General features: G+C 39.3%; 3 protein-coding genes across 8 annotated transcripts; 1 reads left to right on the forward strand and 2 right to left on the reverse strand.

Moving 5' to 3' along the window:
- Positions 1-219: 219 nt before the first annotated feature.
- LOC122887121 (zinc finger and BTB domain-containing protein 41-like) lies at positions 220-3,137 on the forward strand. The gene is made up of 5 exons (XM_044220041.1): positions 220-237; positions 501-616; positions 778-883; positions 1,036-1,124; positions 2,285-3,137. Coding segments are annotated over exons 1-5 (948 nt in total). The 5' UTR covers positions 220-235; the 3' UTR covers positions 2,920-3,137.
- An 801-nt stretch (positions 3,138-3,938) lies between these two features.
- On the reverse strand, positions 3,939-8,826 carry LOC122887120 (complement factor H-like). 3 transcript variants are annotated; one of them, XM_044220038.1, is made up of 11 exons: positions 8,617-8,825; positions 8,337-8,528; positions 7,590-7,769; positions 7,235-7,426; positions 6,259-6,357; positions 6,046-6,150; positions 5,908-5,937; positions 5,187-5,348; positions 4,937-5,101; positions 4,388-4,413; positions 3,939-4,189 (listed from the first exon to the last, which is right to left on the reverse strand). In XM_044220038.1, exons 1-11 carry the CDS (start codon positions 8,672-8,674, stop codon positions 4,178-4,180), a joined length of 1,221 nt encoding a protein of 406 aa, XP_044075973.1. In that variant the 5' UTR covers positions 8,675-8,825; the 3' UTR covers positions 3,939-4,177. The 3 variants fall into 3 exon arrangements, with proteins under 3 accessions (XP_044075973.1, XP_044075975.1, XP_044075974.1); XM_044220040.1 differs by lacking the exon at positions 6,046-6,150 and having other exon boundaries at positions 5,187-5,351; positions 5,923-5,937; positions 8,617-8,826; XM_044220039.1 differs by lacking the exon at positions 6,046-6,150 and having other exon boundaries at positions 8,617-8,826.
- Positions 8,827-11,069: 2,243 nt separating this feature from the next.
- Positions 11,070-25,313, reverse strand: LOC122887119 (complement factor H-like). Of its 4 annotated transcripts, none has more exons than XM_044220033.1 (10): positions 25,153-25,313; positions 24,865-25,056; positions 23,639-23,818; positions 23,272-23,463; positions 15,308-15,376; positions 15,072-15,128; positions 14,286-14,447; positions 14,032-14,193; positions 12,533-12,558; positions 11,070-12,372 (listed from the first exon to the last, which is right to left on the reverse strand). In XM_044220033.1, exons 1-10 carry the CDS (start codon positions 25,208-25,210, stop codon positions 12,358-12,360), a joined length of 1,113 nt encoding a protein of 370 aa, XP_044075968.1. In that variant the 5' UTR covers positions 25,211-25,313; the 3' UTR covers positions 11,070-12,357. The 4 variants fall into 4 exon arrangements, with proteins under 4 accessions (XP_044075968.1, XP_044075969.1, XP_044075971.1 ...); XM_044220034.1 differs by lacking the exon at positions 15,308-15,376 and adding an exon at positions 22,906-22,974; XM_044220036.1 differs by lacking the exons at positions 23,272-23,463; positions 23,639-23,818; positions 24,865-25,056; positions 25,153-25,313 and adding exons at positions 15,674-15,865; positions 16,041-16,220; positions 16,685-16,876; positions 16,972-17,410.
- Positions 25,314-25,536: the final 223 nt, after the last annotated feature.

The following is a 25,536-nucleotide window of genomic DNA, read 5'->3' on the forward strand; positions in this document are numbered from 1 at the left end:
TCATTTGCTACAAAAGTCTGTTTGATTATTTAGAGTCCAAATTTCAAAATGATTTCCTGGACTGGTCTGATCAGAGGTCAGTCTTGTGTCTGCCCTGATTCAGTTATTTATCCAGCCCGGCCTTCACCTCTTCTGGATTAACAGATGATCTAAACACACATATTTGGCCTTCGATTGCTTCTGAGGACACCACACACCTTCAGTACACCCAGATCTACATGGATCCTCTACCATTATGTGAGAATGAGACTCAACTAGCCGTCCACTTACAAGAGTAGATATTCTACTTTTTAAAAATGAGAGTGCAGTCTCATAAATCAAGCTTGTCAAACACGTTCAAGTAACAAGTATGTTTAAATCTGATGATCTCTAAAATGACAGTCAATGAGAATGTCATTAGTTTTGCAGGTATTTGGGCATAAACCAAAGTAGTAGACACATACAAATTGGCTGTGTCACTGATAGAGTTGCCTATAATGAGCAAACTGTTCCTTGGACAGGCTCCACCTCAGAATTCACCATGACGACAAGCGCTACGAGTGTGACAAATGTGACGAATGTGGGAAAACCTTCATACGTCACGATCACCTGACCAAACATCAGAAAATACACTCTGGTACAGTATGAGACATGCAGCAGTGGGATTCTCATGTGTCTTCCTTTGGCCTGTTGTTTTGTGGCAGTGTCTGTACAGTCTGTCAGTACAGCAGGAAATACTGTCAGCGCTTCACTGTCTCCAGTCAGTATTTGCTTTAACTTAGCCCATGTTTATTACAGGTGAGAAAGCGCACCAATGTGAAGAATGTGGCAAGTGCTTCAGGCGGCATGATCATCTGACGGTCCACTACAAAAGCATTCATTTGGGAGAGAAAGTTTGGCAGAAGTATGTTATCATACAAATCACAGTCACACTTATCATTATTATTATTTCTGGTAATGTTTTAAAAGTGGTAATATTTCCCAGTAACTGCCCCGTTTCCAAGTTTGGCAAATGTTTTTGGTTTCTGTGTCTGTTAATGAAGAATTTGTTCACAGGTATAAAACCGCTGTGCATCAGTGTGAGGTTTGCAAGAAAGAATTTAAAGGAAAGTCCAGTCTAGAAATGCACTTCAGGACCCACTCAGGTAAGGAAACAAAGAAGTCAATGGATATGTTTGCTTGAAAACAGAAACATGGCAGTTAGATGCTTTAGGAGGCAAACAATTGTTGTTTTCTCAGTTGACCATTCACTAAGCCCCGCCCCATTTAGTTACTGTTGCTACGCTTGTCAAACTTTCTATTCTACCGCAGCACATATGCAGTTTACAGTGATAATGGTGGCAGATTTACCACTCGAAATTTGTACTGTACTTCTGAAACAGTGGGTCTTTGATTTCCCACGGAACAGCAGGCTTTTCATTTCTAGCTGATAACCTTGGATTTGGTTGGCTGAATTGTCGCTGTCGCTAGCAGATTTGATCCACTGTAGCTAGCTAGCTTAAGCAAATACTAATGCTGAAGTTGGTTGAAAACTCCATCTCCAGCTGAGTTGTTTTAAAACGAGAAGCCTGTAAAAGGATAAATATGCACATAATGCTAAAATACTGGCGCTAAAGTCAGCATTCCTCCCAGTTGATCCATTTAGAAGACATGGAAATGAAGCAGCAGCAGCAGTGTTTGTGTATTGCAGGACAGAGCTAGTTAGCCCATAAAATGCTATTAAAATGTTTTTTGTACTAACATTTAACTCTTGGATGGTCTGGATACTTAAAGAGTATGGTCTTGACCTGCTCTATATGAAAAGTGCAATGAGATAAAACATAATGCAAACATAATGCTATATACTGTAAGTTACAGTAAGTTTGGCTGGGGTTGCTGGAGTGTAAACGTCCCCAAACCAAATACAGCAGGACAGCACAGCTATGGTAACTTGAAGCTAATCTTGGCTCCCATGCAGTGGCTGTTCCAATCCTGAACAGGCCTGCTAACGTTTGCAGCTAACGGTAGAACAGTTAAACACGCAACTGAATCAATTCCTTACACTTTTGCTCTTGAGTTTTGGGTTTTTCAAACTTTAAAGATACAGAGTATTGCTCTTGTTAGAGCCACTTGCACGTTGTTTCGGCACGTGGAGATACAATGCTTGACAGGCCTAAGCAATGCTAAACTGTGAATGGACAATCGTTGTCCTGGGCTGGGGTTCATCAGAACAGTCGGTTATTATTCTTAAAAGCGAGGGTGCAATAGAAATCTAAACACTTTTTTGATACTCTCACACTGATGTTCTCTTGTGTTCATGTGACAGGTGAGAAACCCCACAAATGTCCTGAGTGCAACCAGACATTTCGGATCAAGAAGACCTTGACAAAGCACATGGTGATTCACTCAGACGCTCGTCCTTTTAACTGCCCCCACTGCAGCGCCACCTTTAAAAGAAAAGACAAGCTCAAGTACCACGTTGACCACGTGCACAGCACCCGGTTTACTGAGCAGCCCCTCGGCACACTCAGCGAGGACAAAATAGTCTCCATTCCCTTTGAGGAACCCTCTAAGGCATACCGCGCTGAACCTAAGTCAGCCCTCCAGAGCACCCCTCCTCCTACGAATGTCTGCGTGCCCGTCACTTTAGTTCCTGTCCAGATGGCAGGAGGAGCGCAGGGTGACATGAACGCTCACAGGGCCTCGTCTCTGTCCTCCCAAACTCACAGCGTTGTGAGCATGCAGGCTGAAGGACAGCAGCAGAGCTCTGGCTACCAGGCCGCTGCAGACCTGGCATTCTTAGAGAAGTACACCCTGACCCCCCAGCCTGCCAACATTGTCCACCCTGTGAGGTCCGATCAGATGCTGGACCCCCGAGAGCAGTCCTACCTGGGCACGCTGCTGGGACTGGATTCAGCTTCCTCTGTGCAGAACATCTCTAACTCTGATCACACACACTGATGCTCCCCAGCCAAAAACTGGGCCTTTAAGGCACAGTCCGACAAACTTAACATTTAATATGAAGAACGGAAGCTACAGTACTCAGTATCCACCCCGACATGTCACCCCTACGTAAAATGATTACATTTAAGACAAAAACGACACAACTGCACTTGATTCATTTAGACTTGGGTGCGGAACGGGACCTCTTTGATGTTTAGCCTGATCTCACAAATTCACACCTTTTTGACACCAAAATAAATGTATTTGCGTGACATGTTCAAAAAGGAGAAAACTGTGTAGATTTCAACAGGGTTTTTTGTTTCTGTTGCATCTTGATTTTGGTTCTCGTAACTTATGATAAAGAGTCACTATTTTTCCATTAAACAGTTAATTGGTTTACCAAATAAATAAATATCCATAGGTTAACTGATAATAAAAAGAATCACTAGTGGCAGCCTTAATAATTATATTACTGAGTAAAGTAAACATTTAAGGAAGGAATTTGTTTACTCACATCAGCACAATGATTAAGTATTAGAAGTCAACGTACTCATGTATGTGTGCAAGAACCTTATTTTAAATACAGACGTTAAATCACGAAAAATGTGATTTAAAAAATGCAATAACATTTTGTTAATTGAGATATAATCTGTTTTTAGTAACGAAGGAGTAGAAAAACAGACAAAAACTGTAAAGCGTAATGGTAAAAACATCACGTGTGGTTAAGTAACCTTTTGCATCCTGGAGTGGCTTTGCTGGTGGATTTTAGATGTGAAGCCGTTACAGACATTTGTTCAGAATGAATTGTTGGATATTTAAATTTCTGAAACAGTGGCGATGCTCTTCTCAAACTTTGTGTCATGATCAATAAAATCAGATTTGAAAAGATTGATGTTTGTGAGTTATTAGCCCTGTGACAGATGGCCACCTGGGAGAGCCCCCAGGATCAGGATAAGCAGGTATGGATAAAGGACGGATGGATTGTTTTGGGGGGACGATTTCGACACAAAAACTATGCAGACGCAATTCTAGAAAGATTAGTGTTGAAATTCCAATTGAAGACTTTATTCAGGCAAGTCCATCAAATACACACCATATTTATCTGTTACTTTTGCAGCTTTGAGCATACAGACATACAATTTGCTCCTACATTATGTAGGCCTGCATAGATCAATATAACTTGGTTGTCTCTCAAAAGTTTCCAGGCTGGCATTTGTTTTCAGCCGGTGGTGAGCGAGTCCAGAGGCAGCAGCGTCTTCCCCTCGGTGATACAGCCTTAGCAAATATTCTGGTTACAAGACAGAGGTTTAACAAACAATAAACAATTAAATATGGTAAAACAATAACGTAAAATAAATAAATAAAGTAAATAAAAATTAAATAAACTAGTAGTGCCTAATGTGAGACACTTTCAGAGAGATGACAACATGAAAATAATCAAATACAGTGTGTTTCTTTAAAAAGTACATTCAGGAGTAACACTCACCGTGTTTAGTTGAAACTTGTTACAACCTGAAAACAGTCATAAAGAGGCACACAGGTGAATATGTGGAGCAGCTTATTGTACAGAGCCAAGCTAGTTGTTTCCCCCTGTTTCCAGTCTTTATGCTAAGCTAAGCTAACCAGCTGCTGGGTGTAGCTTCATATTTACTATACAGACACGAGAGTGGTATCCCTCTTCTCATCTTATTCTCGGTAAGAAAGTGAATAAAAACATTTCCCAAAAGGTGAAACTATTCTTTTAAGGTTCAGGTATATATAACAGAGTTGAGGCCAGGGACAAATCCTTCATTTGGCTTGCCTACAATGATCACACCAATGTTTAAGGTGGCCTTCATCGTTTTGATCTGATGACCGAAAACTGTGATAATCTGTTTTTGCAGATACCATCTGACAGATAGTTAGCACACACACACACACACACACACACTGTATCTTAGCTGACAATGATTAGGGAAAACAATGTTGAAAAATCTAGCTACTGTAATTCTTTTAATGGCATATTTATATGTAATGAGCGTATAGAGAAACTTACATCTGGTAAACGTCATTCTTCCATCAGTGCACCGGCCCTCAGAATAATTAGTTACCAACCAGAGATCCACGCATTCGAATCTCAAACTCTCACCATCTTTTATATATTTAACTCCAGCATGTTTTAAGTCAGGATATTCATCAGTGTCCACAGCACAGTATGCAACTGCACAAAAGAAACAACAATAAGATTGTTAACCTAATTTTCCCCCCGGTCAACGCCTTTGATACACCTTTTGACTTGTTTATACCTCTGCAGGTGGGTACTTCTGACCACGTGCCATCGCTGTAACACACCACTGTCTCTGGACCCATTAGTTTGTAAAAGGTACCGCATCGGTACTTCAAAAACAGTCGATTCGTTTCCAAAACTTCCCCATTAGGAACTATGGGAGGTTTTCCACAGTTGCTGACTGAAACAGAAAACATAAAAAAGTTTCTGGAATCAAATATTTCAAGCTGTCATCGCAGAGTTAATCAACTTATAATTTCACCCCACATTTTGATTTTCTCAGCCTCACTGATGGACCCAGTATATCCCCAGCTCTTATCAATAAGGTTATTGATATTGTTAATAAGGTTATTGATAAGAGCCATGGTTATAGATTCATCTTTGTAATAAACTGGCCAGCAGTTGAATGAAAGAGAACGTTTTTTCCTCTACATTTTCCCCCTAAATAACCCAGTAAAATGTCCTGAATTGGCTGAGATATTATCTGGTACATGTGATGTAAAAGGAGCTGGTAGAAGATCCTGTAAGATACAGCGGACACACCAGTTAGTATCACACTGGGATGTTGTTTTTGTGCATTTCTTCCAGAATGTCTGAACTTTTTTCCCATCATGCTTTTCTATAATTTGAAGATGGTAAGGTTGTTCTTGCTAGAGGAAATTTAATTCTCAGTCAATGACATTAACATTTAAAATATTATGTTCTTCATTCACATCTCATACAAATCAAAACCAACAAACCATGTCTAGTAAGTGGTCCAGTTCCTCCACCTAGGTCGAATAAAGAAAAGACATTAGATGTACAGTAAATACATTTTCTATAGAGAAGTTAGATAAATGGATGTACTCATTTATATTCAATACAGATCAATAAACTACCTCCACTCGCAGGTTGTGTCCCACTACCAGTAGATGTGGTGTGTCCCCCATGTGTTCCTCCCACTGTGGATCCACCAAGTCCAGTACCTGGTCTGATTCCTCCGCCTAGGTCGAATAAAGAAAAGACATTAGGTGTACAGTAAATACATTTTCTATAGAGAAGTTAGATAAATGGATGTACTCATTTATATTCAATACAGATCAATAAACTACCTCCACTCGCAGGTTGTGTCCCACTACCAGTAGATGTGGTGTGTCCCCCATGTGTTCCTCCCACTGTGGATCCACCAAGTCCAGTACCTGGTCTGATTCCTGAGGAAAAAAGACAATAACAATAATATATTCACAGAGAGGATAGGATCACAAAAGGAGGTGGTTTACTTTGAACAGAGTTCATTCTTTGGTCCAAGATTCTGCAGTTACCTTATGTATTTGTGTGTGATATGTCTTAATTACATAACCCTGTAGTAACTGATGTTTTGACCACCATAGGCAGCAGAACAAGCTGTACACACAACACTGACATATTATCACATTATAAAGTTAATATGCAAAGGGAATGACGAAGAATACTGTTAGCAAATAAACATTGGTCTAAACAATCCAGATTTCAAACGTTTAAGAAAAATTGGCTTTGCAAATGTTTTATGAGGAAGGAAATTCAACATGTTTGTTAGACCTCAAAGATACACACAAAGCATTTTTGGTAAGTTTACAAGAAAACTCCACAGAGCATCTTTAAGTTGTGAGCCATAAAACCAAAACAATGAGCTGAGAGTTGCTATAAGTCTTTGTAGAACTGAGAGAAACTGCAGTCACGTGACACTTTTCACAAATTCACATACTCATTTGATCCATTCTTAAAACAGAAATATTGATTATAGCAGCTTTAAGAATAACAGAATGTGACGGTGTTGCAAACCTGTCTTGTAGAAATGAAACTAGAAACTGTGCCACCTACCATATCTTCACACAGTCTCTAGGCCTGGCTTCTGAAAAGTCAGATGTGAACTTCTGTAATCTACAAAATACATTGCTAATTTTGTTATAGCACTCAGTGCTGCATGGCCTATGCGTTATATTACCATTTTACTAACTTGTAACTGTATCATTTTAAGTTTGATTGCTTTAATGCCAATTCATGAATAGTATTTTCATCACTGCATATCTCAAGACATTGTCCACTTACTGCACGTTGGGCCTTTAGTCCAGCTTCCAGCTATGCAAAAGATGGATTTTTTGCCGTCTGCTTCCTCTACAGTATATCCATCTTCACATTCATACTGCAGTTCTGAATCTACAGCAAACACCTCCTGGTATTCCTGATGAATGATGACTGCATGGGGGATTTTAGGGGGCTCACCGCATGCCTGAGTACTTCCTGTAAATAAAAAAATAAATCATGAATAGGAACAGGAAAAGGTGTCCAGATGGATAAATAAGTGATTGTTGTAGCTGGTGACATGGGCTTAAGATTTATACATTGATATTATTCTGGTCACCGTTATTGTATTTTTCACATTTAACACATCTGACAGACTTACTCTCACAGACTGGCACAGAGGTCCATATTCCATTTATACATTCAGCTGTGGCGTCCTGGTCTTTTTGTTCATATCCTTCATCACATGTTATTCTTATTTTATGTCCCTCCTCATACCAACCATTTAACTTTTCAGTGTATTTTGCATTTGGGATAGTTGGTGGAATGCAGGCTTTTTCGTCTGAGGACAAAAAGAACAAAACTACAGTCAACATTTCCAGACTTTACAGAATGACTTTCACAAATGCATAATATTAATACTTTCTAAATACAAAGTGATATCTACTTGTGATCCCTCTCTACGGGTTTATGTTAGAGGCGTTAAACTATACAGGGTTTCAAAGATTCAGGATTCATAGTGAATGTACTTGAATAAGCCATTAGTTTGTCGACAATATAAGATTTTAATTCTGTGTTGGCATCTTATTTCAGACATTTTTATTTTAGATTTAAATGCTGGAATTATAGGCCTCTTTGAAAATGTTTCATCTAAAACGATTAGCACCATCATGCAGAAAGGTGAAATGCCATTTTTTACGCTGCCCATTTATTTAATTTCTGAAATAATATGGTGTGATTATTCTCTTTTCATTGAATCTGTCTATATAGTTTCAGTTTATCTTGTATGTATTGAGATAATTAATGACATCATTCCTTAGGCATACACAAAATTGCACGAACACCTTGAATTTAAAGGTTTCAAAGCACCTTCAGACAACCCAGTTAGAGATATTTATGAAACACTTACCTATACACTGTGGTTCATGAGACCATTTGCCATTTTGACATGTGCTTGTTGCCCACCATCCCTCCACTGCTGGTTTACGTCCATTATCGCAAGCATAAGTGAGCTCGCTTTCATGAGAATAAGTTTCTTGTTCAGGGACAAGATAACCACCACTCAGGCTGGGAGCACCACAATGCAGTGCTGCACTTTGAGCTGACTCACAACGATAAACAAAAGTATATATTAAACATATATTTAACAAATTAAGACGTTTCTAAGTGACAGAATTTAATGTTCTTACCACGCAGCACCCCTGTGAACCAAACCAGGAGAACAAATCCGAGATATCTCACGCACATTTTGTGAAGAATTAAATCACCACGACAAAGCAGAGCTGAGAGCCCAGTTCAGATCCGGACCAGTTAATAATTGCCAAGGGCATTTCCCCAAAGAGCTAAGAAGTTAAGAAATAGTAAACATTATGCTGAGTTACTGTCAACATACTGTTGCTTGGAATCCAACACACAAATGTACAAATAGGCTTTGTGTACTCTAGTTAGATCAGTCACATGTTGTATCTTGCTCAAATGAAGTTCCTTACATATGTAAACAAAGTTTACATACACAGATCAATGTAATGTACAGCTGTTGCTTCATTTGCTGTCAAATTCCTTCTTTGATTTTAATACTTTTTTCCCACTTTGATACACACTGCCACGAACATATCTAAGAGTAGGGTTATTAATATTCTACAAAACATTGCTCTTATTATTTATTGTTATTATTTATTTATTTTTTTTATTATTAATTTGACTTCTCAGACTGTTTTCTACAAAAATCCATGTGATTGTTTACAGTCCAGATTTCAAGTTGATTGCCCGGACTGCTGTGATCAGAGGTCAGCATTATGAAATAACAAAAACACAGTCACGTCAATGGACAGATTTTAGAAACAGAGGGAAATTCTGTAAAGATACATTTAATTATATAGCAAACAGACACAGTGTCATGTTCCATATTAGCTTTTAGTCGTGGGATATTTAACTTGTGGTCAGACAGTTTGTCTTTGAGTTGCAGCTCAAACTCTGATTGCCATCTGCTGGATCCTCGTGTGCTCTGCATCATTTCATTCAGTCCTAAAACTAGACCGTTTTCATGGAGGACATTTTAAGATGTCACAGTAGGAAAAGCACAGGTGTAAATAATAAAATTAATGATGGCTGAATTCCATTTAGCTGCTTCAGTTTCAGGGTCCTGGTATTGTCCATGCTGGTTCATTCTCACACTGTCATGGCTTACTGGGATACTTGAATACAACAAATTGTTAATGTTATTAGTAAAACCTGTGCTTTTCCTACTATGACAAGTCAAAATGACTGCTGTGAAAAAGACGTTTTCTAATAAATGGATTATAAATTGGATTGACACACACTGCTCCCCCCAACACTCAACAGCTGGCCAGTCAGAGCTCCTGCTGTTGAACTTTTTAGGTGACACACTGCTTATTTATCTTTAAATTTAAGAGAGCTGTCTTTAAATTAAAGCAATCATAAATGCAATCTGTAAGTGTGTAGATGGAATCTGTAGGTAGACTTAAATAAATGCCTTTAAAAAAATTGTGATTTAATTTTAAGTTAATAATTCATAATTTAAATGCAGATTAAGGAAATACAATTAATTGGCAAATGTATCTGTCTTTATAAATTCTAGCCATGCTAGGGGTGTGGCTCTATTGATGGCACCTCTTTGGTCCAGACTAAAATATCTCAACAACTAGTGGATGGATTGCCATGAAATTTGGTATAGACAATCATGTTGTTATGAAGCATAATGACTTTGGTACTCCTTTAACTTTTCATGTCATTTAATTTGCCCAGTACTTTGGTTTATGCCCAAATACCTGCAAAACTAATGACATTCCCATTCTCTTGTCTTTTGCTAATTATTTATTGTTGCTACGCTAACATGACTAAACTAAGATGGTTGGTCTCATAAATCAAGCTTGTCAAACAGGTTCAAGTAACAAGCATGTTACGTGTTTAAATCTGATGATCTCTAAAATGACAGCGTGTCACATTATAAGGGCAAAGTTGTTCAGAGCAAATACTTTGTCATAGAACGTTTATTAAATTTGATATGCACTAAACCTGCACATTGAATCGTGTCATGTACAGTGTGAGTTACCTCCATGTGCTCCTGGTGTGTGAGGCCGAAGTCTGTGAATTCAGCGAAGTTGCTCTCTTATAGACAACTATCTCATTGTCTTGACAAACAAATATCATCTTTAGATAACGAGAAAATCTTATCATGTTGTTCCAATCGGTCTTCCTCATTTTATGAGAAGTGTACAGCTGCAATGTATTTCAAAAATATTCATAGATTCGAAATGAGGAAGAAGGAGTAGATGTAAGTTTGCGAATTTTAAAGTAGTTAACTGAACTTTTTGTAAAGAAACCATATCAGACCCAAATGATCGTTTAAAGCAGAGTATGTTACAAAAAGGATTGTTGCCTGCTGAGGCTGCAATGAATCCCTTGCTGAGACTACAATTGTCGCCTGCTCAAGGGGTTCATTGTAGCCTCACTGGGGGAAAAAAAAGCCCAATGTGTGGCTTGAACTCTGGTTTACAGCACCAAAGGAAATAGCTCTTCCACTAAGCAATCTGTGTTGGTAAAATATCAGGGGAGATATCTGTGGAGAGAGTGAGTATTTATTATTTCAGATAGCAATATGCTCAAAAAAACTTTAAATCTGTACTTTCTCCTGTGGGATTCCTTTATTCTTGAAGATACACACAATCATAAATGTGTCAGCCAATGAGAAGCAAGGGGGCACTGAAGGCCCACCCACCAATGAAAACAAAACATTGAGTGGTAAATTAGTTTTGTCAGTAAGAATGGAACAAGAAATCGATTTTCTGGTTTCTGGCCGCACGGTTCAAACGTACCTTGGTCTTTGATCACAGGTTTCACTCAGATTACCAGTAACATGAGTTTTAAAAAGAAATTAAGAACAGCAATTATTCAGAAAGAAATCAGTTTAGGCTACATATGAGATTCTGTATGCAAAGCTGGATTACACTTGTGGTGCTAACTTGGGCAATGCTTCACTGTGCACTAGTAGTATTGTGCAGTTATTTATCCTACATATACCTATCTTGTTAACTCTATTATTTGTTTTAAACATTTACTGTTGAGGTGACATTATGTTTGTAAGAGAACCATTCTTCTCTCTCACTTTTATTTAATTTTGTTTTGATGATATTGTGGACTATCTATAATGTGATGTTTGAATGTCTTGCCTTGTTTGTCTTTTGTGTGGACCCCAGGAAGAATAGTTGTTACTGCGGCAAAAACTCATGGGGATCCTAAATAAGTAAATAAATGAATAAAATGGCCATGACGCGTCTTGGTAAGGCAGCCACATGTAGCATTTCATAAATGCAGGCTTCAGGTGCTAATTTGCCAGACGAGCTGTAAATAGTTTTTGGACAGTTGTGTTTTCTGTTTTGAAAATGTATTTCGTTATGACCCCACCATGAAGCATTGAAACAGACAATGGACTTTGTGAGTCTGTCTGTCCGTGTGTCTGCAGTAGTCTGCAGTGGTGTTGTCTAAAGTATATCAATATAACAAGAACTAGTGCTTACTGAGATATCCATATTTAGTGGAAGGACTGTTCTAAACAATTTGTGGACAAACTAATACAAAGATCTCTGTTAAGATTTCTGAGTGAACATTTTATTCAGACTACTGTAGGCCACATAAACTTTATTTATGCATCCAAAGTATTGATTATGTTATTAGTGCATTGAGAGTTCCAGTCATAAAGATGCAAGCTGACTGTCAAAGAACAGAAAGTCAGCTGCAATATTGTGTGCATGTAATTTCAAGCAACGTGGAAAAAAAAAACAGTAACTGGTGTGAAAAAAATCAAATACTAATGCGACAACATGTTTTTGGGCGTAGTTGTTTTCTGGTGGAGGTATTTGAAAAGTTTCCAACTTGGCTTTTGTTGTCAGTCCAGCAGTTGTCCCTCAGCTCTACCGGCATCGTCCCTGGTTACAGCACAGACAATAAGCAATAATGTTAACAATTCATTAATGTAAAACCACTGGATACAATAAAGTTAAAATAAAGTGTTGTCCAACATTATATACACGAACCATTTGAAAATAATTGAATTATTTGAAAAGTGTATCCAAGAATAACACTTACATAATAAATGTCATTAGCATGACAACCTAAAAAGAAAAGAACAACAGCAGCACAGCAGTGAATATTTCAGTAGGTAGTTGAATTCACACAAACTTTTGTTATTGAGGTCTGATTCACTAAATTTCTGCATGGCTGCACCTACTGAGGAAGATCTGTTGTGTTCTTAAAGGACAAGACTGGTGTTATTCTATATTTTTCCTGCTGTCAACAAATTCCATGACAAGATTGGTCTATATTGATTTGTATTTGTGTTTTGAGGTATTTTACTGGTCACAGACGGTGCTTAGGGGCTTGTGGGGAAACTGGACCTAATGTGGTGAAACAGGAGAGGGTCGTGTGGCTGAAACGGTGCGAACTGGGCGCATGGTGGAGGCTAAAGGGAAAAAGCTGTTGGCCACAGGGTTTGCAATTGGAAAGGCAGGAGGGTCAGCAGTTGAAGGCACTGTAAGGAAGGAAAATGTGCTGGGGTCTTGGGGACGGGGAGGGGGTGGAGAGGGAGAGGATAAAGGACAAGACAGTGGGAAATGGAGAAGGTTGGGTGGAGTAAACTCCATGGCAGAAATGTTTACTTTAAGGTGTGGAGACGACGCTGAAGGAGGCAAGGGTGGTGGCAGAAGTAAGCGAAGAGGAAAGGATGCAGACACGTTGCCGTGTCTGGTTGTGGTAAGCCAGCTATTATATATCTGCATGTGGGGAGTTTTGATGAAGTAAGTGGACCATGGAGCCGGTCTGAGGCGCCTATGGATTGAGAGGACTCCAAAGCGACGCATTGATCATATACAGGTCGCTGTCTGCAAATCGAGGACTAGCTTGTCGTCAGTGATGATCAGATAAGAAAGAAAAAGCTACAATGCTGTGAAGATCAGTCTGTCCGAGTGACAACAGAGACAAACAGGAGACACAGAGGACAGACGCACCTGTACAGGTAGGCACAGGAAATTGTTTTCGAGCGAAAGATCTTTGTTGCTGAACCTAAGTTACAATAACTTCTTTAGGTGTGCTAGTGAGTATTTACGTTACCAGGATGGAGTATGCGGGATTGACTCAAAATAAACTACAGCGCCCATGTTCATCCTAATGAAGGAACATGTCGCCCAGTGCAACAGTGCGGCTCACTGATGTGGTTTTTTTGGACAACAATGGAGCTCTGTGACACAGAGGAACAAGATATATCAGGCTTTAGCTACACAGGCAAATACATATTAGTCTTAGTTTTCATTCTTTTCATGGGATTTATTGACAATAAGAAAACTATAGAGCGATGCCAGGCTTGTTCTTTAAATACTCAAGTTTCATTTCCTTTACGGTGCATGGATTTATCTCTTAGTTTTTTCCCTTTCATTATTCTCCTTTGAAAGTATCACACTTAAAGTGATTCAGATCTGAATCACTTTAGATTCAGGAGAGTTCATATTCATATATATTAGCAGACAATAAAAAGGCTGAAACTATCAGCACTGTGGCAAATTAAAATGTAAAGAGTTTACTTATATACTTACACTGGGTATAAGTTAATCTTCCATTAGTGCACCGAAAAATCCTCCACCAATCTACCCAAATACACTGCAATTGCTTTGTCTCTCCTTCCTTCACATATTCAACTCCAGATAGTTTAAAACCACTCGATTTATACACAGCAAGATCCAGGACACAGAATGCCTCTGTACAAAATGAACAGAACATGTATAATTATTTGGGTAACATCTCTGAAAGACTTTGAGAATGAAAAATAGTGGTATTGACTTGTTTAAACCTTTGCAGATGGGTAGCTGTGACCATTTGCCATTGCTGGAACACGTCACGGTGTCTGAACCGACTTGTGTGTAAAAGGCATTACATTGGTATTTCAAAAACTTTCGTTCCACTTGCACAACAATACCGTTTGGAACGTTTGGGTGTGCTCCACAGTGGTCGACTGAAATAGAAAAAGAGGTTATCTAACATTGTCATAGTATCTCAGTGAAATAGTGATCATGGCAGCAACAGCACAACTCATGGTAATAACATGAACATTGTGCAATCTACCTCTTGTTTTGTTTACCTGAAACCTCCCTGACTGGCTTGTTAAATTGATTTAATCCTTGTTTTTTCCCATGTGGAATGCCTGATTCTCCTGCACAGGGAGGATGTAACACACAGAAAATACACACCATCCTTACCTCCTCCCACCCTCTCCCATGCAGGCACCCCAACCAATCAGTGGGAGTCATTGGTGCAGTGATAAAGACACGATCCCTCACTGGCTTTCCACCAACAAACACTGCTAATTATAGTTGTTGCAAAGCACTTCCAGGCCAGAAGCATCACTGCTGAGAGCTGAAAACCAGGTCTCTGCAGTAATGAGCCAAGGTTTTGACCCAAGTTACCCCCAAACCACTCAGTAAGGCTACCGGCTTCTTTTGAACGGCCAGTGGCTATAAATTCAGCTCTTTCAGTACAGTAACTGGTCAGCAAGTGAAGAAATATTTGAAAAGTTACACCGAGTAAATACATAAACCAACATGTGATGTAAAAGGAGCAGTGAATCTGAATGTTTTACTTGTTGTGGGTAGAGGTCTACTGTCTCTGTCATTGAAGCCAGAGGTGGTGGAAGATCCTGTAAGATACAGAGCAGATCACGATATATATACAGAACAGAAGACACACCAGTTAGTACGACTCTGGGATGTTCTTTGGCATCTTTTTCTTTCTGATTCAGAGTAACATCTAAAAATGTTCCCATTATTCTTTTAGAATTAGTTTTTTTCTACAATGATATAAAGGTCAATAACCCACCTCCACCCGGTTGTGTCCCATCTGTTCCTCCCACTGTGGATCCACTGTGTCCAGTCCCTGGTCCGGTTCCTCCAAAAAATGTGGAATTAATGTTAAGTTACTCTTTAATGCAAAGTCTTTCTGCTTGTTTACCTGTTGACTTGATAAATACAGTAAAAGGTACAAGTTGCACAGAACTAATTCCATCAGTATCTCGCTCAGAACAATGCAGCTTACAATGACAACTGTGGCAGATTTATCTCCCAAATGTTTTAGCCGTCCTTGAAACAATAGAACACACAGAAGTAAGCGATCGGCCAATTGTCTCTTTTGCCTTCAATGAGAAGTATATTTATCGCTGCATATCTCAGCACATTGTCCACTTACTGCACGTTGGGCCTTCGGTCCAGCTTCCAGCTATGCAAAAGATGGATTTGTTGCCGTCTGCTTCCTCTACAGTATATCCATCTTCACATTCATACTGCACTTCTGAATCTACAGCAAACACCTCCTGGTATTCCTGATGAATGATGACTGCATGGGGGATTTTAGGCGGCTCACCACATGCCTGGATACTTCCTGTAAAAACAAGCCCATTTGTCATCAGTAGGTAAAGGTTCTCAGATGAGTGGCTACTTGGTTGGCTCGGTTGGTGTAGCTGGTGAGAATTCACACCTAAGAATTACAACACTGATATTATTCTGGTCACTGTTAGTTTTACAGCTTACTGGTACAGAACATCTGACAGACTTACTCTCACAGACTGGCACAGAGGACCATGTTCCAGTTATACATCTGGCTGTGACATCCCGGTCTTTGGGTTCATATCCTTGGTCACATGTTATCCTAATTGTGTGTCCGTTCTCATACCAACCATTTTGGTTTTCTGTGTATTTTGCATTGGGTATCTCTGGCGGAATACAGGCTTCTTCGTCTGAGGGAAAAACATATTTTTCTTTAAACTCTATTTGGCAATTTATATTTCTAAACCTTCATATTTAAAATATTTCTGCCATCATGTGCGTGAATATTATCTCCAAGGATTTATTATATCCTCAAAGACTTGCTGCTAAAGGGAATGGTCCACTGCCTTGACTGTGAATATAGGATTAAAATAAAATTAAATGATGGTGCTAGATGAAACGTCAGGGCATCAGCCAAATTATTACACTTCATCCTGAGGGGGACATGAATGTCTGTACCACATTTCATGGCAGTCCATCTGACATGTTGAAAATTTCAGTCTGGACCAAAGTAGCGGACCGACCGACAGACTGACTGCCATTCATACAGCGACTAAAGTACTGAAAAGTGTGTGAGTGTTACGATGTTACATATATAAAAATATTAGTTGGGTAAAAAAGGAAAAAACAGTAGAGGTTTTTAGGGAACACTTACCTATACACTGTGGTTCATGAGACCATTTGCCATTTTGACATGTGCTTGTTGCCCACCATCCCTTCACTGTAGGTTTACGTCCATTATCGCAGGTATAGGTGAGCTTGGTTTCAGGAGAATAAGTCTCTTGCTTTGGGGCAAAGAAACCACCTCTCAGGCTGGGAGCACTACAGGGCTGTGCTGCACTTTGTGCTAAAATACAATCATAAGCAAGATTATTCTACAGTCACTGTATTTGTTTTTAACAAATTCAAATAGTTGCATGTGAAAGTATTCAATATTCTTACCATGAAGCACTCCAGGAAACCAAGTCAGAAGAGCAAATCCAAGATATCTGATGCGCATTTTGCCAGGAATGAAATCATCCCACGGCAAAGTAGAGCTGAGAGCCTAGTCCGGATCAGAACCAGTTAATAATTGCCGAGGGCCTTCCCCCAGAAAGTTTGTGGAGTAAACACGCAGGCATCATGCTGTTGCTCTGGAGCCAAAAGAAAGATGGCCAAACAGGCTGCATGCACACGCACACACCTACAGAAAAGGAGAAAAACATACTCTCTAAGTTAGAATCTTTCCCCTCTTCTTAAGCCCCTGGCTTTACACAAACAGTTTTGTTAGAATTACTTTAGAAATGAAAATTATTGTTATTATGAGAAAGAAAATGTTTGGAACTCTCCAGATGCCGATCAGTCACTTGTGTCAAAGTATCTTGTTTAAATGAGGCTCCTAACAAACATGATTTTGTTCAGTTTTGTGTCCGGTTTTGCTTCTTGACATCAGATGATACCGTTCATTAAATTCATTCATTATGTACTTCAAGGAGCACCACAGTTCTTTGTATTTATTGTATTAATTCCACATTAGTTAATTTCTTTGAGAAAGGCCAGTGACAAGGATCAATTTCTCCCCAGAGTAGAACTGCCAGACTACCAATGGATCATTTGCTACAAAAGTCTGTTTGATTATTTAGAGTCCAAATTTCAAAATGATTTCCTGGACTGGTCTGATCAGAGGTCAGTCTTGTGTCTGCCCTGATTCAGTTATTTATCCAGCCCGGCCTTCACCTCTTCTGGATTAACAGATGATCTAAACACACATATTTGGCCTTTGATTGCTTCTGAGGACACCACACACCTTCAGTACACCCAGATCTACATGGATCCTCTACCATTATGTGAGAATGAGACTCAACTAGCCGTCTACTTACAAGAGTAGATATTCTACTTCTTAATAATGAGAGTGCAGTCTCATAAATCAAGCTTGTCAAACAGATTCAAGTAACAAGCATGTTACATGTTTAAATCTGATGATCTCTAAAATGACAGCGTGTCACATTATAAGGGCAAAGTTGAGAGCAAATACTTTGTCATAGAACGTTTATTAAATTTGATATGCACTAAACCTGCACATTGAATCGTGTCATGTACAGTGTGAGTTACCTCCATGTGCTCCTGGTGTGTGAGGCCGAAGTCTGTGAATTCAGCGAAGTTGCTCTCTTATAGACAACTATCTCATTGTCTTGACAAACAAATATCATCTTCAGATAACGAGAAAATCTTATCATGTTGTTCCAATCGGTCTTCCTCATTTTATGAGAAGTGTACAGCTGCAACTTCATTCAGCAATGTATTTCAAAAATATTCATAGATTCGAAATGAGGAAGAAGGAGTAGATGTAAGTTTGCGAATTTTAAAGTAGTTAACTGAACTTTTTGTAAAGAAACCATATCAGACCCAAATGATTGTTTAAAGCAGAGTATGTTACAAAAAGGATTGTTGCCTGCTGAGGCTGCAATGAATCCCTTGCTGAGGCTACAATTGTCGCCTGCTCAAGGGGTTCATTGTAGCCTCACTGGGGGAAAAAAAAGCCCAATGTGGGGCTTGAACTCTGGTTTACAGCACCAAAGGAAATAGCTCTTCCACTAAGCAATCTGTGTTGGTAAAATATCAGGGGAGATATCTGTGGAGAGAGTGAGTATTTATTATTTCAGATAGCAATATGCTCAAAAAAACTTTAAATCTGTACTTTCTCCTGTGGGATTCCTTTATTCTTGAAGATACACACAATCATAAATGTGTCAGCCAATGAGAAGCAAGGGGGCACTGAAGGCCCACCCACCAATGAAAACAAAACATTGAGTGGTAAATTAGTTTTGTCAGTAAGAATGGAACAAGAAATCGATTTTCTGGTTTCTGGCCGCACGGTTCAAACGTACCTTGGTCTTTGATCACAGGTTTCACTCAGATTACCAGTAACATGAGTTTTAAAAAGAAATTAAGAACAGCAATTATTCAGAAAGAAATCAGTTTAGGCTACATATGAGATTCTGTATGCAAAGCTGGATTACACTTGTGGTGCTAACTTGGGCAATGCTTCACTGTGCACTAGTAGTATTGTTAACTCTATTATTTGTTTTAAACATTTACTGTTGAGGTGACATTATGTTTGTAAGAGAACCATTCTTCTCTCTCACTTTTATTTAATTTTGTTTTGATGATATTGTGGACTATCTATAATGTGATGTTTGAATGTCTTGCCTTGTTTGTCTTTTGTGTGGACCCCAGGAAGAATAGTTGTTACTGCGGCAAAAACTCATGGGGATCCTAAATAAGTAAATAAATGAATAAAATGGCCATGACGCGTCTTGGTAAGGCAGCCACATGTAGCATTTCATAAATGCAGGCTTCAGGTGCTAATTTGCCAGACGAGCTGTAAATAGTTTTTGGACAGTTGTGTTTTCTGTTTTGAAAATGTATTTCGTTATGACCCCACCATGAAGCATTGAAACAGACAATGGACTTTGTGAGTCTGTCTGTCCGTGTGTCTGCAGTAGTCTGCAGTGGTGTTGTCTAAAGTATATCAATATAACAAGAACTAGTGCTTACTGAGATATCCATATTTAGTGGAAGGACTGTTCTAAACAATTTGTGGACAAACTAATACAAAGATCTCTGTTAAGATTTCGAGTGAACATTTTATTCAGACTACTGTAGGCCACATAAACTTTATTTATGCATCCAAAGTATTGATTATGTTATTAGTGCATTGAGAGTTCCAGTCATAAAGATGCAAGCTGACTGTCAAAGAACAGAAAGTCAGCTGCAATATTGTGTGCATGTAATTTCAAGCAACGTGGAAAAAAAAACAGTAACTGGTGTGAAAAAAATCAAATACTAATGCGACAACATGTTTTTGGGCGTAGTTGTTTTCTGGTGGAGGTATTTGAAAAGTTTCCAACTTGGCTTTTGTTGTCAGTCCAGCAGTTGTCCCTCAGCTCTACCGGCATCGTCCCTGGTTACAGCACAGACAATAAGCAATAATGTTAACAATTCATTAATGTAAAACCACTGGATACAATAAAGTTAAAATAAAGTGTTGTCCAACATTATATACACGAACCATTTGAAAATAATTGAATTATTTGAAAAGTGTATCCAAGAATAACACTTACATAATAAATGTCATTAGCATGACAACCTAAAAGAAAAGAACAACAGCAGCACAGCAGTGAATATTTCAGTAGGTAGTTGAATTCACACAAACTTTTGTTATTGAGGTCTGATTCACTAAATTTCTGCATGGCTGCACCTACTGAGGAAGATCTGTTGTGTTCTTAAAGGACAAGACTGGTGTTATTCTATATTTTTCCTGCTGTCAACAAATTCCATGACAAGATTGGTCTATATTGATTTGTATTTGTGTTTTGAGGTATTTTACTGGTCACAGACGGTGCTTAGGGGCTTGTGGGGAAACTGGACCTAATGTGGTGAAACAGGAGAGGGTCGTGTGGCTGAAACGGTGCGAACTGGGCGCATGGTGGAGGCTAAAGGGAAAAAGCTGTTGGCCACAGGGTTTGCAATTGGAAAGGCAGGAGGGTCAGCAGTTGAAGGCACTGTAAGGAAGGAAAATGTGCTGGGGTCTTGGGGGACGGGGAGGGGGTGGAGAGGGAGAGGATAAAGGACAAGACAGTGGGAAATGGAGAAGGTTGGGTGGAGTAAACTCCATGGCAGAAATGTTTACTTTAAGGTGTGGAGACGACGCTGAAGGAGGCAAGGGTGGTGGCAGAAGTAAGCGAAGAGGAAAGGATGCAGACACGTTGCCGTGTCTGGTTGTGGTAAGCCAGCTATTATATATCTGCATGTGGGGAGTTTTGATGAAGTAAGTGGACCATGGAGCCGGTCTGGAGGCGCCTATGGATTGAGAGGACTCCAAAACGACGCATTGATCATATACAGGTCGCTGTCTGCAAATCGAGGACTAGCTTGTCGTCAGTGATGATCAGATAAGAAAGAAAAAAGCTACAATGCTGTGAAGATCAGTCTGTCCGAGTGACAACAGAGACAAACAGGAGACACAGAGGACAGACGCACCTGTACAGGTAGGCACAGGAAATTGTTTTCGAGCGAAAGATCTTTGTTGCTGAACCTAAGTTACAATAACTTCTTTAGGTGTGCTAGTGAGTATTTACGTTACCAGGATGGAGTATGCGGGATTGACTCAAAATAAACTACAGCGCCCATGTTCATCCTAATGAAGGAACATGTCGCCCAGTGCAACAGTGCGGCTCACTGATGTGGTTTTTTTGGACAACAATGGAGCTCTGTGACACAGAGGAACAAGATATATCAGGCTTTAGCTACACAGGCAAATACATATTAGTCTTAGTTTTCATTCTTTTCATGGGATTTATTGACAATAAGAAAACTATAGAGCGATGCCAGGCTTGTTCTTTAAATACTCAAGTTTCATTTCCTTTACGGTGCATGGATTTATCTCTTAGTTTTTTCCCTTTCATTATTCTCCTTTGAAAGTATCACACTTAAAGTGATTCAGATCTGAATCACTTTAGATTCAGGAGAGTTCATATTCATATATATTAGCAGACAATAAAAAGGCTGAAACTATCAGCACTGTGGCAAATTAAAATGTAAAGAGTTTACTTATATACTTACACTGGGTATAAGTTAATCTTCCATTAGTGCACCGAAAAATCCTCCACCAATCTACCCAAATACACTGCAATTGCTTTGTCTCTCCTTCCTTCACATATTCAACTCCAGATAGTTTAAAACCACTCGATTTATACACAGCAAGATCCAGGACACAGAATGCCTCTGTACAAAATGAACAGAACATGTATAATTATTTGGGTAACATCTCTGAAAGACTTTGAGAATGAAAAATAGTGGTATTGACTTGTTTAAACCTTTGCAGATGGGTAGCTGTGACCATCTGCCATTGCTGGAACACGTCACGGTGTCTGAACCGACTTGTGTGTAAAAGGCATTACATTGGTATTTCAAAAACGTTCGTTCCACTTGCACAACAACACCGTTTGGAACGTTTGGGTGTGCTCCACAGTGGTCGACTGAAATAGAAAAAGAGGTTATCTAACATTGTCATAGTATCTCAGTGAAATAGTGATCATGGCAGCAACAGCACAACTCATGGTAATAAAATGAACATTGTGCAATCTACCTCTTGTTTTGTTTACCTGAAACCTCCCTGACTGGCTTGTTAAATTGATTTAATCCTTGTTTTTTCCCATGTGGAATGCCTGATTCTCCTGCACAGGGAGGATGTAACACACAGAAAATACACACCATCCTTACCTCCTCCCACCCTCTCCCATGCAGGCACCCCAACCAATCAGTGGGAGTCATTGGTGCAGTGATAAAGACATGATCCTCACTGGCTTTCCACCAACAAACACTGCTAATTATAGTTGTTGCAAAGCACTTCCAGGCCAGAAGCATCACTGCTGAGAGCTGAAAACCAGGTCTCTGCAGTAATGAGCCAAGGTTTTGACCCAAGTTACCCCCAAACCACTCAGTAAGGCTACCGGCTTCTTTTGAACGGCCAGTGGCTATAAATTCAGCTCTTTCAGTACAGTAACTGGTCAGCAAGTGAAGAAATATTTGAAAAGTTACACCGAGTAAATACATAAACCAACATGTGATGTAAAAGGAGCAGTGAATCTGAATGTTTTACTTGTTGTGGGTAGAGGTCTACTGTCTCTGTCATTAGCCAGAGGTGGTGGAAGATCCTGTAAGATACAGAGCAGATCACGATATATATACAGAACAGAAGACACACCAGTTAGTACGACTCTGGGATGTTCTTTGGCATCTTTTTCTTTCTGATTCAGAGTAACATCTAAAAATGTTCCCATTATTCTTTTAGAATTAGTTTTTTCTACAATGACATAAAGGTCAATAACCCACCTCCACCCGGTTGTGTCCCATCTGTTCCTCCCACTGTGGATCCACTGTGTCCAGTCCCTGGTCCGGTTCCTCCAAAAAATGTGGAATTAATGTTAAGTTACTCTTTAATGCAAAGTCTTTCTGCTTGTTTACCTGTTGACTTGATAAATACAGTAAAAGGTACAAGTTGCACAGAACTAATTCCATCAGTATCTCGCTCAGAACAATGCAGCTTACAATGACAACTGTGGCAGATTTACCTCCCAAATGTTTTAGCCGTCCTTGAAACAATAGAACACACAGAAGTAAGCGATCGGCCAATTGTCTCTTTTGCCTTCAATGAGAAGTATATTTATCGCTGCATATCTCAGCACATTGTCCACTTACTGCACGTTGGGCCTTTAGTCCAGTTTCCAGCTATGCAAAAGATGGATTTGTTGCCGTCTGCTTCCTCTACAGTATATCCATCTTCACATTCATACTGCACTTCTGAATCTACAGCAAACACCTCCTGGTATTCCTGATGAATGATGACTGCATGGGGGATTTTAGGCGGCTCACCACATGCCTGGATACTTCCTGTAAAAACAAGCCCATTTGTCATCAGTAGGTAAAGGTTCTCAGATGAGTGGCTACTTGGTTGGCTCGGTTGGTGTAGCTGGTGAGAATTCACACCTAAGAATTACAACACTGATATTATTCTGGTCACTGTTAGTTTTACAGCTTACTGGTACAGAACATCTGACAGACTTACTCTCACAGACTGGCACAGAGGACCATGTTCCAGTTATACATCTGGCTGTGACATCCCGGTCTTTGGGTTCATATCCTTGGTCACATGTTATCCTAATTGCGTGTCCGTTCTCATACCAACCATTTTGGTTTTCTGTGTATTTTGCATTGGGTATCTCTGGCGGAATACAGGCTTCTTCGTCTGAGGGAAAAACACATTTTTAGCACGGTGACAGTCTTTAAACTGTTTTTATTGTCATTTTTATTTATTCATTTTTTAAAAACCTTTATTTGACCAGGTAAGTCCCATTGAGATTACAAAATCTCTTTCCAAGCGAGCCCAGGCCAAGGCAGCAGCAATACAGTGTTCCAAACAACATACAGACAAACTTTAAAACACATAAAACAAAACACACAGGAGAACAGGAAACACACTCTGAGACATACTCTGGGAAGTCCCATCCTCAAATAAAGGCTAACCAACTGAACGTATAATATTTGAGATTTAGGCGCATTTCTCCTTTTTAGTAGAGGCTAACCGTCTCCCCACACCTCCCATCCCTGCACCAAGCTAATGCCTTTTTTTATATCAACCATGTAACTCCTGGTAAAACAGCAAAAAAGTTCCCTCAAAACTGAAGTAACGCAGCGTTCCTGGGATTAGAAACTGTCGTGTAATTACTGAATTCTAATCCCTTGCACTACTTGTAAACAAAAAACGTAATCACATTATTGTAACGTGTTAACAAGTAATGTGTTACTGCCCAACACTGATCGTTAATACTACAATTAAAGACATGGCCATTAGGTTGAAGTTAATTAAAGTTCTGGATGTTTATGAAACCATCCATGTTAGGTATTGAAGCAATTTGTGCTCTATCAGTTTCAGTTATAGCAAAACAGGTATGCTGGGATTATTTGGATTCTTATTACAGACAGAGGATTTAACAGTTTCATTCTTAGATATAAGTATAAATATTTTTAGGATCAACACTGAACAGTATCACTCAGAAATGTAATAACATTTAATTTGATTTTTTTACTCTACAGTGTCATACAGTGACCGATGGATGGCTTCATCCTTTTGCAGTATTTAAACATTTAATAATTTAATTCAATTAATAATACAGGTTTCCAAGGGGTATAAAAAAAAAACATAAAACATGAAAGGTGACATACAGTTTAAGCTGAAAAACACGTCTGCAGGCTATCAGCGTCTCATTCAAACAGATGTTACAGAACACTTACCTATACATTGTGGTTCATGAGACCATTTGCCATTTAAACATGTGCTTGTTGCCCACCATCCCTCCACTGCTGGTTTACGCCCGTTATCGCAGGCATAGGTGAGCTCGCTTTTATGAGAATAAGTCTCTTGTTCAGGGACAAGATAACCACCTTTCAGCCTGGGAGCACCACAATGCAGTGCTGCACTTTGAGCTGAAACAGTGATAAGGAAGAGAGCACTATACTGAAATGCTTTTAAAAAAAAATAAACTAATTAAAATGATTGGTGACAGAATTTAATGTTCTTACCACGTAGCACTCCTGGAAACCAAACCAGAAGAATAAATCCAAGAGGTCTCACGCACATGTTGTCAGGGATTAAAAGCAGAGCAGAGCGAGGAGCCCAGTTCAGATCAGAACCAGTTAATGATTGCTGAGGGCATTTCCCCCTAAAGTCAAGAAATGGGGAGTACACACTGCAACTGCGACACCATGCTGTTGTGCTGAAGCCAACAAAAATGCAGCAAGCATATACATCAGAAACACATACACACAGGGGGAGCAAGACGGTCGTTTTATGTCTCATAATATGACTTATTTTAAAATGATGAGAAAGCTTCTCATAATTATGTGATAGTAGGTCAGTCATGACATATGAAGTGATACTTATAATAGTACCTCATAATTTTGAGT

Source organism: Siniperca chuatsi, linkage group LG13, assembly GCF_020085105.1.
Source record: "Siniperca chuatsi isolate FFG_IHB_CAS linkage group LG13, ASM2008510v1, whole genome shotgun sequence".
NCBI classification, from domain to species: Eukaryota; Metazoa; Chordata; class Actinopteri; order Centrarchiformes; family Sinipercidae; genus Siniperca; species Siniperca chuatsi.

Bases quoted from the DNA above. Each gene is read 5' to 3' on its own strand.
- LOC122887119 (XM_044220033.1), bottom strand. From the start codon at position 25,210: ATGTGCGTGAGACCTCTTGGATTTATTCTTCTGGTTTGGTTTCCAGGA. The intron at 25,057-25,152 runs GTAAGAACATTA...TCACTGTTTCAG, and splicing joins GTTTCCAGGAGTGCTACGTG to CTCAAAGTGCAGCACTGCAT. The intron at 14,448-15,071 runs GTAAAACATTCA...TTTCTATTTCAG, and splicing joins TAGACCTCTACCCACAACAA to TCGACCACTGTGGAGCACAC.
- LOC122887120 (XM_044220038.1), bottom strand. From the start codon at position 8,674: ATGTGCGTGAGATATCTCGGATTTGTTCTCCTGGTTTGGTTCACAGGG. The intron at 8,529-8,616 runs GTAAGAACATTA...GTTGTGAGTCAG, and splicing joins GTTCACAGGGGTGCTGCGTG to CTCAAAGTGCAGCACTGCAT. The intron at 7,427-7,589 runs GTAAGTCTGTCA...TTTTATTTACAG, and splicing joins CTCTGTGCCAGTCTGTGAGA to GAAGTACTCAGGCATGCGGT.
- LOC122887121 (XM_044220041.1), top strand. The intron at 617-777 runs GTACAGTATGAG...TGTTTATTACAG, and splicing joins ACATCAGAAAATACACTCTG to GTGAGAAAGCGCACCAATGT. The intron at 884-1,035 runs GTATGTTATCAT...ATTTGTTCACAG, and splicing joins GGAGAGAAAGTTTGGCAGAA to GTATAAAACCGCTGTGCATC.